General features: G+C 36.8%; 1 protein-coding gene across 7 annotated transcripts; it reads left to right on the top strand.

Moving 5' to 3' along the window:
- Nucleotides 1-64: 64 nt before the first annotated feature.
- On the top strand, nucleotides 65-10,741 carry LOC6560775 (glutaminase liver isoform, mitochondrial). Of its 7 annotated transcripts, none has more exons than XM_032735512.1 (7): nucleotides 65-439; nucleotides 4,154-4,260; nucleotides 7,658-7,687; nucleotides 8,281-8,520; nucleotides 8,690-9,063; nucleotides 9,133-10,163; nucleotides 10,221-10,741. In XM_032735512.1, exons 1-7 carry the CDS (start codon nucleotides 179-181, stop codon nucleotides 10,374-10,376), a joined length of 2,199 nt encoding a protein of 732 aa, XP_032591403.1. In that variant the 5' UTR covers nucleotides 65-178; the 3' UTR covers nucleotides 10,377-10,741. The 7 variants fall into 7 exon arrangements, with proteins under 7 accessions (XP_032591403.1, XP_032591405.1, XP_032591409.1 ...); XM_032735518.1 differs by lacking the exon at nucleotides 65-439 and adding an exon at nucleotides 3,738-3,858; XM_032735514.1 differs by lacking the exon at nucleotides 7,658-7,687 and having other exon boundaries at nucleotides 66-439.
- Nucleotides 10,742-11,207: the final 466 nt, after the last annotated feature.

The raw sequence follows: 11,207 nt of genomic DNA, 5'->3' as shown, positions 1-11,207 counted from the left end.
CTTGTGAGTAGTCAAAGAGAGCGAACGCATGTGCAGAGCCGTGGAACACGCAGCCAAACACGAGATACACCATTAGCCGAAAATCAGTTTACAGTTTTAGTTCGAGAAAGTCAAACACAAACTATTACAACTACCACCACATACATTTTGGTGTCCAATAGTTCCGTTTATTGTGAGAATGTTTAAGGGTGTTCCAACGCTTGCAAATCTGAATCTGCGCTTGCTAAGCAGCAACGGAAAGTGTCGCCTGGTGTCGCCAGTCAGTGGCTTAGTGCGGGTGCAACGCACAAAGGCAACATCGGCAACATCTCTCGACGTGGAGGATGCGAGTGGCAAGCGCAGCAAGATCGATGTGGATGTCTACAGTGAGCAGGATCTGTTGAAACGTGCCAAATTCAGGCATACGGGCCTTGAGGTCAAGCACAAAATCGCTACAGAGGTGAGTTCATCAGCAAATCCACCACCAAAAAATTAAACGGAACACAGCTGATTTGTGGGTGTTCTTCCCTCCCGCCCCACACACAGCAACAACAGGCTTCATTTTATATTAATGCATCACATAAGTATTGATTTTTACACAGCTACTTCCTCATATAATTATTCCCATGTTTTCATTTAACGCGCAAAACAATTACGCGAAATTCAATCTATGTAACTGCAGCGAAAAATGGATTTCCAAATATGGTGTAAAGTTTACCCCATGTATATTTAAATAACATTGTATTCAGATAGCCATGAGGTTCTTATCTAAGTGTTCCATTAGATAACCATTAAATTAAATTTCGTGCTCCCCCAAAAATAAAAAAAAATAATAATAAAAGTCATGTTTCATGGACTTTACTTTTTGTTATCTTATCAGTACTCATCTGCTTAGTCAAGCCATGACTTCTGGAAAATTTTACTGGAAAATGAATGATTACGTTGCAACTATTTTTATAAGTTGCTTGACGACCTGATTTTTATTTTTATTTGATCTGATTTGTCATTACTTTAATCTTTACGATGCGTATCAATCCAAAGGAACATTCTTAAAGCTACCATAAATATAGGTCGACAAGTTGACCGAGACATTGAATGTGATTTGTGAATGGATTGTGATTAATTGTTGTTGATATGTACATGTGAACATATACGAAATATACGTATGAATCAGATGTGTTAACATACAGCATCAAAAAATGCCAAAGTCACGAGAAAAATGTCACAAAAAGAAATCACAGCCAACTCAAATAAATCCCATATGTATATATATATATATATATATAAATATAAAGATATATACATACATACACACATACTCACATACATGTACACATGCTGTAGCCTACGTACGAAGATATAAACATGTGGACTATTTTTTGCTCTCTTCAAAATTAGCGAATTTTATTAGGGCTGGAAGCAATCGTCTAAGCGAAGAGAGGCAGAGCAGAGAATTACAAATAGAGATCACACATTTAGTCAAGAAAACTACAAACATCTCTTTTCATTGGGTTTTTCTTGTTTCCAATGCGAAAAAATGCTTAAAATTTATATTTTTTAAATACTGAAAGCAGAAAACCTAAGAAAATGAGGCGAATAAACTTTAAACGAGCATGTTGTTAAGTTAAATCATTTTTAGTTTAAATTTTTACTCAGACGTTTATTTTTTGTATATTCTTAAAATAATGAAATAATTAATTTTTCAATATATTTCAAGTACACGTCAAAGATGTCAATTCATATGTTCATTTGTATCTTTGACGTTTGTAGTTGGTATATTTATAAAATAAAAAAAACATAGGAATATAAAAAAAAATAACTTTTAGAGCTAATTTTGCTAATTTTTAGTTTAGTTTGAATATCCTTAACCAGACATAGATACAAATTTCGAATAAAAATGCAATTAAATAAAGCCCAGTAATCTATTAAGAATTCCCAAGTGTACCATCGCTGACTTTTACCACCTGGCAATGAAACGTTTGTGCGGCGCCACGTTCGCTTCGTTGCCATGGAAAAAAATAATATTCTTAGGTATAAAAAGCAAAGCTACATACAAACAAGTACACACATACACACACACACACACATATATATATATATATATGTATGTATATATATACATACATAAACAGCTATACGCTTTGTATGTGAAATGTATGTTAATTATTGTGGGCCGGCAAAAAACAAGCCCCTCACACGCAGCACATCACATGGCTGATGTTGTTATTCGATAATGTGGGTATTTCAGACAGTCGAGCATCAAATAAGCAGATGCAACTTATGAGCAAAAAATAAAAGATACATATATATATACAAAGAGATATTTGCTATAGGTATTTGTTTTCTTCTTGTTTCTGGATATTTATTTATAAACTTCAATTGTATTTGCGCTTCGTGCGTCAAAAACTTTTGTGAATACTTTTCATTTCATTTGTGAAAGCTGTCATACAAATTGAAAAAACAACGATTACTTTTTTAGGAAGCTGACAAAAAAAAGCTGGTGCAGTTTAAGTCTTATTGTTATTACATACTTATTTGCACAGTTAATACCGCAATAACCACAGCTGTTGTTATCTGCTATTCACATGACTCTGTTGGCCGAGCTCCCCTCTAGCCCCACAGGTCGTGGTGCGTATTCAAATAGCACTTCCACTAAAAATTCGTCTGGGAATGCGCTTGATTTGAAATCTTCTTATCAATTGTTTGGCGAATCAATTAGCAATTTTGGTGTCCCGCTGTCGTCAAGCAATCAAGCTGAACACTGTGAAGAGCATCTGCCTCGTTGGCCGGCTGATGTCATGTGGTCAGTCCATGGGTGTAATCGAATAGCTAATGCCGGGGGCAGGTGCTCAATTACTCCTAATGGTTATTGATTCATGAATTCGGTTAAAGAACTTATTCTGTACTATCACGAACGGCTTAATCTCTTAGCGTATTTTATTTGATAACGGAAATAGATAGTCCCATCCAATTGTTTATGGAGTTCAAAGTACTTTGCAAGTTTATTTAATTAAGCCGCAAATACTTCTAAGGAATTATTATTTTGTTGAATAATAAAAGCACTTAGTTTTGATGAAAAATAACACAATTATGAAAAAAGATAATAATAATAAAAATGATTGTTCCAAAAAAGGGTGAATATATTTTACATACTTTTTAAAATTATTTTAGTTCCATTTAAGATTACATAATGTGTAATCAAATTCTCTCGTAATGTGTACGAAATAATAATTTATTATAATAATACAATTAATAACAATATATAAAGCTTTGATGACCACTTTTTTGCAATTGAAATATGTTTTTTGCTGACTCCAGGTTTTTGAATTCGATATATATTTGAGTAATAATTAAAAATACTTGAGCTGGAGCCAGCAATAAACATATTTAAAATATATATTTATAATTTTAATTATAGTAAAATTATTAATAATAGTTATAAATATTGTTGTTCGAAAGAAGTATGTTTATATACACAATTCTAAAACTTACTTTAAAAATATAAATGGGCTTTGATAAATATTAACATGATTAGATGATTTTTGAGAGCTCAACAAAGCGGTAAATTCATTAGAAACTATAATGTATTAGTTTCTAGTTGATTGATAATAACCTTCAGACAATTTGTGTATCCGCATCGGTAGTTAAAATCATTGTCTCAATAAATATTTATTAGGTTGCGCTGAACAGCATTCTTTTCTTAATAATTTTAAAAGTACTCAGCCTTCAGTTTATTTTTGAATCATAGCAAACATGGCATATATCATTTAGTGTGTCTGGCACAAAATTTGTGAGTTTAAGCGTTGTTGAAGAACGCTTGCGTATTTTTTTTTATAGTGAATTATGAGTTTACGTATTCCAGTTACTCGGTTAATACAGGTAAAGATCAATTTAGGTTTTCATGGCAGCATTTTAGGGGCATTCAATAAATATGCCGTTGGTGCAACAAAGTAATGTATATGCATATGTGAACATGGCTATATATATATATTTATATAGAAATATATATGTGTGTCGTCATTCGGTTTGTTTAGTCAGTAAATATTGATAGACAAGGCAGTTGATAATGTCACAATGTCTTAACATAATTGTACGTGTGAGAGACCTGGCAAAATATTTAACGAGACGTGCTCAATAAAGCAGCAAATAACTTATAATTGTGTATTTATTCTAGAAAAAACTACGAACACCGCCGTTGTTGGAATTGGTATTCGCCAATCGCAAACTATCCTTTTATGATCCCAGCTCCGGACCCAAGCAACGAGATGAAAATGCTAAACGGTAAGTAGAGTGACTTATCGATCTGTATACAGAAGTATATATACACATATACACATATGCATTGCACAATTTCACACTAACACCAACGCACGCGCAGCAACAATTAACCATTTATTTACAAAATATTTGAGATTTACATTTGGACCTGGAAATTGTGGTGTTTGATTTCCATTTGCATTGCAAATTGCAACGCGACACGGCTTAAATTGGTAATACCAATAACTAGATATAATTAACTAGTTGCAACAAGTGTGCAGTTAATTAACAGTTTCGTTCCTTTTTATAGAAACTGTACAATTAACTTTTCTATTTATAAAATGTCATTTTACAAATATTGACTTGCACGATTTGCGAATTTACATTGTGAGTGATTTTCAAAACATTTCGGATTATTATTCAAACATATTTTCACAAAAATATTTACCTTGCACATTTGCATGCCATATTATTGTGGACAGATTTTGCTTTTGGGATGCATGCCAAATAGAATTAGATCTGTTTTTGTGTTTTTCTCGAAATCAACTAGGCAAGGACTTTCTCTCTAGGTCTGCCAAGGCGACGGACTAGAATATACCCTGCATATAGTTCGAATAATAGAGACAATTTATTGCGCAATTGATGGAAATAAAGATCAACTTATAATCAATATTGTGTGCCATTTAAAAATCGATTTAATATGGAGAATGGATTGCATGCTAGAGAATTTAAACTGGTTAAATCATTGAGGTCTTGACAGCTTCTGAGCTGTATGAACTTACAAATATCGGGAAAGTATATAAATACAAATCAGATATATGTATTTCAATTCGAGAGAAGTAAAATGATAAGCCAAAAAAAGATGTATTCTGCGAATGAAGTTCAATTAGAAATCTGTGCTCCGTTTCGTCATAATACGCTTGAATATTAGGATCAACTAGAGCTCACGTATTCTACACATGTTGAACATTTATATTTACATCCTCCAAGTTATGTTATAAATCAGCTCTCCATTTGCCCAGCAATTGTCTGGAGGTCGGATAAAATGTGTTATTCTGCACGCGCATACGCGCTAATTGACAGCAATCTGGGGGCATAAAAATAAATTAACATACGTTTATTAAATGAAGATAAGATCGAAATACGCTCAATTCTTTGGCCCCTGTACACAAAACATACAGCACCACCACAACCATCAGCAGCACCACATATATGGATGACCGTATGCGATGCCAACTATAAAACTGTTGCCCCATCAATGTTCCGTTCATTTCGGCATCGACGGGACTCGGGCCACAAGTGTTTAGAGCTGTGCAAATGAAAATAAACGAAATTTGATTGAAAATTTAACTAAAAAGATGGGTGAACGCAGTCTGAGCTTGTTGCATTATGCAACGGAACAGGCACCACTGCCACTTGATGGCTATACGCCCGAGGAGGCAGCAGAATTTAAGGATAGCATTCGCCAAAAGATACTCGACGACCTCAAGTCGATGAGTGGCGAGGAGCTTATTCAGCTCGTCAAGCAGAATGCAGCCAAAGTGGTCGAGGATGAGCAGCAACAGCAGGAGGCGGGCACCAGTGCCGATCGAATCCAGGATGATGCCGATTTGATCGATGCGAATATCATTGGCGAAATGGTTGCCGGCATTTGCACCAAGCATCAAAAGGCCACTTTCATCAAAGTGATAACCAAGTATATCAGGTAAAAGTGGCCAAAGTGCAAAAGTGATTCAGTCAAAAGACAAATTCCCACCCAACCCTATCTGCTCTCCAACTACAGCTGATAATCTAATCGACTCTAATCAGTAAAAGAATCATGCCCAGTCATGAGACAGTGACCATATCATATATACAGTGGAAACTGCCATGAGCTAACGGTTTTCTTATCAGCTTAAAAGAGTATTACATGAAATAGCAATAATAGATATATTTTTGCTTGGTTTCCAAATATTAAATATTATTCATATATTTGTTGAGCATTTGCCAAATTACTAAATATTTCTAAATATGTTAAGGGCACATAATATACACATAATATTTACAAATCGCAGAAATATTTATTTAGCCAAGTGATTGAAATGTTCTTGTTTTCATCGTCGCAAAAGAATATTTTTTGAGCATCACATATAATATTTTTAAAGAATATCTTTAAATGTGCATCCAATTTACTTGCCTCAATATGCTCATTTTAAGTTAGTTTCCTCTACATTCAATATTTAATAACACCAATAAGCACATTTATTTTTATTTTTAACAAATATTTTCTGATGTGCATTAAATTCTTTTCTCACAGTATTTACATTTTAAATATTTTGAAAATAATTTCTTATTACCCGTTGCAAGTTTTTGACAATTTCTAGCGCACTCCACAATATAATATTTTTTAAATACATTTTTTAGTGCGCAATAATTTTAATTTGCTTGGCAAATTTTAAGTGACTGGACGAACTAGATTCAATTATCCTACTGAATCTCTTTGTAGCTAATTTCGGTCCACTATCACTGATATCCAAATTGTCATCATTAGTAGATATTATTAGATATACTTGTGCGCTGGTGGCCCATTTATCGCCCTACTGGTATTTTACTTACAAAGCGATTTGCCGCTTTATGTGTAGCGTGTAAACAATCCGATCGCATTGAAAGGGGAGTTAATTAGTTTATTTTATTGGCATGATTTAGAAATTAGCGCCTCTTCTTCAATGCTTCATCTTTCTCTCTTTTGCTGTCCCTCTTGCTCCCTGTCTATCTGTGTCTGAGTGCCCATCTGCTAGCCAGCCCCCCTCCAGCCATCGTAATAAAAATCACACATTTGGCTAATGTATAAAATGCTGGTGGAGTTGAGCGTTGTTTTCATTACACCTGCAACGTTCGAGCGCTTGAGTCCTAATATATATTGTATTACGCATACGACACGATGTTAACTGAGGAAATTGAGGCACTGAAGCGCCAGAGCGAAGATGAGGAGTCCAAGCAGCGCGAGGAGAACTATAAGCGAGACAAAGAGCAAAACTGTTCGGAGACGGCCGCCATGATCGAGGAGATCATTGAAGGCATCTCGCTGCAGAATCGTCGCGGCACAATTGTGCGCACTATTTCCGCAATAATCAGGTAAAATTAGACACCAATGAGTGAGCCTTCGGATATATAGATATATAGTTGAATTTTGTGCGTAGATCGAGGGTGTTGCACATTTATGGCTGCTGCGATGGGGCCATCATAAAAGTAAACACAAAACACAGACAGAAACAGAAACAAAGACACACCTCCCATATTCCAATTATGATAATGATAATTCTCAATTTGATATTGATTTGTGGGCTTATTGCTCAACATATGGCAATGTTTAATTATCCATTATGGTCTATATAATATACTTGATATATATGTATATTATATGTATATTTTATTCCCTTAGAATTCAGCGACGCTACTATTCGATAAGGCCGTGAGTAAATTGAATTGTTTTATAGCTGTGTTTAATGCTTTTTGATATATATTTTATATATATACATTTGTATCTGTTCTATCCACCCATAAACCACACTTTTTGCTTATAGTTGATTTATATATTGTAGCTCCACACCCACTTATACATATGTCGTGTCTTCAATTGACTGGAATCGCATTTAAATTGAAATTAATTGAAATCTCACAAATATTTTGATAATTGAGATTTTTTCCGAATAAAGTCTCGAATTTTAATCAATTTGACACGGTCAAATCTGGCAACTCTAAAAGCAAAAACAAAAAACGTGCTCAACTATTTTTAGACACCCTGGATTCCAACACAGACTTTTGGGCCAAGTCTCAACGTCTCTTAGCCAATTAGCACCTCCCCCGAAACCAGTTTTTAGTTGTATTTTTTTTTGGTATTAAATATTGGTATTTTGTTTTCTTTTTGCTTTTTCCACATACGCATGCTAAATATTCGTATTCGAAATGAAACCGCAAAAAAATCCCCTGCCTTCGTTTGTGCCCCAAAAAATGTGTGATAAATATTTGAAATTTTGCAATCTGTTTTTATTTATTGTCACACAGCCATCGGGAGCAGGAGCAGCGCAATGCTGAGGATGTACTCTTCGACATGTTCGCCAGCGAGGAGACGGGCCTCATATCCATGGGCAAATTCCTGGCCGGACTGAAGACAACGGGCATCCGACGCAATGATCCACGCGTGCGTGAGCTCATGGACAACCTGAAGAAGGTGCACAAGCTGAACAACTATGAGACGGGCTCCTCCGCCGAGACGCAGCATCTCAATCGGGAGACATTCAAGGCGTAAGTACCAAATACCATATCTATAGAAACTGATCAAAGACTTGTTTTGCACAAATATTTTATGGAATATTTTGTAATATGAAATTGCTAATTAAAATATAAACAAAGCAGCGTCTTCCAGTTCTAATTCTAGTGAAGAATCTAACCAATCTATCCAATTATTTTGCAGCGTGGTCTCACCGAATATTGTGCTGATTGCCAAAGCATTCCGTCAACAGTTTGTCATACCCGATTTCTCGAGCTTCGTCAAGGACATTGAGGATATTTATCATCGCTGCAAGAGCAATACACTGGGAAAATTGGCCGATTACATTCCGCAACTGGCTCGTCATAATCCCAACTCGTGGGGCGTCAGCATCTGCACCGTGGATGGCCAACGCTACTCCATTGGCGACGTGGAGGTACCCTTCACACTGCAGAGTTGCAGCAAGCCTCTGACCTATGCCATTGCGCTGGAGAAGCTCGGTCCGAAGGTGGTGCATTCCTTTGTTGGCCAGGAGCCCAGTGGACGCAATTTTAATGAACTGGTGCTGGATCAGAACAGTGAGTTGAGCTCGAATTGATACCATCTGTATTCCTTATGACCAATTATCCAATTCAATTCTTTCACAGAGAAACCGCACAATCCAATGATCAATGCTGGAGCCATTCTCACATGCTCGTTGATGAACGCCTTGGTGAAGCCGGACATGACCTCTGCGGAGATCTTTGATTATACCATGACCTGGTTTAAGCGTCTCTCCGGCGGCGAGCATATTAGTTTCAATAACGCCGTGTTCCTTTCGGAGCGGGAGGCAGCGGATCGCAATTACGCACTGGGCTTCTATATGCGTGAGAACAAATGCTTCCCGAAGCACACGAATCTTAAGGAGGTGATGGACTACTACTTCCAGTGCTGTTCCATGGAGGCCAACTGCGAGTCCATGTCTGTGATAGCCGCCAGTCTGGCCAATGGCGGAATTTGTCCCACAACCGAGGAGAAGGTCATGCGACCGGAGGTCATTCGGGATGTGCTCTCCATTATGCACTCCTGCGGCACCTACGACTATTCCGGCCAGTTTGCCTTTAAGGTGGGCCTGCCCGCCAAGTCAGGTGTTAGTGGTGGCATGATGCTGGTAATCCCGAATGTGATGGGCATCTTTGCCTGGTCGCCGCCGTTGGATCATCTGGGCAATACGGTCCGTGGTCTGCAGTTCTGCGAGGAGCTGGTCAACATGTTCAATTTCCATCGGTACGACAATCTGAAGCATCTGTCCAACAAGAAGGATCCGCGCAAGCATCGCTATGAGACCAAGGGCCTCTCCATCGTCAACTTGCTCTTTTCCGCGGCCAGTGGTGATGTGACCGCACTGCGTCGTCATCGTTTGTCTGGCATGGACATCACCTTGGCGGATTATGATGGTCGCACTGCCCTCCATTTGGCCGCCTCGGAGGGGCATCTAGAGTGTGTGAAGTTTCTGTTGGAACAGTGCCATGTGCCACACAATCCCAAGGATCGCTGGGGCAATCTGCCCGTCGATGAGGCCGAGAACTTTAATCACACCTGTGTTGTGGACTACCTCAAGGCATGGGCCGAGAATGCTCAGGATGCGCCCCAGGAGTGCATCACTGAGGCGGTAACCACCAAAACCGCAGCCGATGAGGTGAGTTCAAAATGAAGACCTTATATTTAAACAACTAACATTTGATTTTCGTTCTAGGAGCTACCCGGCAACACAATCACAGAGAGTGCCAGCACTGATGCCATCAGTCCCATGCCCGAGGAAGTGGCGCAGAGAAGCGACAGTCCCGTACCCTCGGAGGCGGGCAGCACAGGTAGCCAGGCCAGCGTGGACAAAACCAAGCCGGGTCTCTAGACTATACGTTCCAGTTTCTAAACAGCGGAGCATCGACAACAAATATATATATAAATATATATATATATATGTATACATACCTGTAGAATCTCGCTTAAATTATTTGCTTAATCATTTAGTTAATATACAGTTCTAGTTAGCTATCCAATATACATACCATATATCATATGTACTTTTTACTATATATACAAAAATATTACTTATATATTATAAATATGCTTCTTTGGTCAAAAAGTGAAAAAGTAAAGGCGGCATTTGTACTTGTAGGATTTTAGATAAGCATTCTAAGATCTGTGCTGGAATACAGATAGTACTATTCAAACAACCAATGACAATAAATTGTATTTAAATACCATTGTGAATCCAATAACAGAGCTATGATATATAATAATTATACATGTGTTTCTAACTGTGACTTGTGAATTTATATGTACTTATTACACAATTGTCAATTGAAAGTGTTTTAGTTTCATTGTCTATATGCATAAACCAAATAAAACTTTAACTGAAAACTTTAATGGCAGTATCTTTAATCAGTTGAGAAATCGAAGAGATTATACTTCAATTTCCAATACAACACCAATCCCAGGTGGATGTTTTATTTTATTCATTTCAGTTACTATGAGTTACATGAAACTAAACTTGAAAGGAATGTGCCATACAATCAACAATTTTTTAAATATATTAAATTATGTAAATTGAATAAACTTTTGATTATGTACTTATCTGCTGACAAAATACATTTTAATTTATTTGAAATGTGAACGGAATACATATTCAAATTTGTTATATCATAGGGTAACATCTCAAAAATAAAATTCTAATAAATGA

The sequence above is a fragment of the Drosophila grimshawi genome, unplaced genomic scaffold (genome assembly GCF_018153295.1).
Source record: "Drosophila grimshawi isolate 15287-2541.00 unplaced genomic scaffold, ASM1815329v1 contig_1369, whole genome shotgun sequence".
In the NCBI taxonomy this organism is placed as follows: Eukaryota; Metazoa; Arthropoda; class Insecta; order Diptera; family Drosophilidae; genus Drosophila; species Drosophila grimshawi.
Note: the sequence above shows the minus strand (reverse complement) of the source record. Positions and strands in the feature narration are given on the sequence as shown.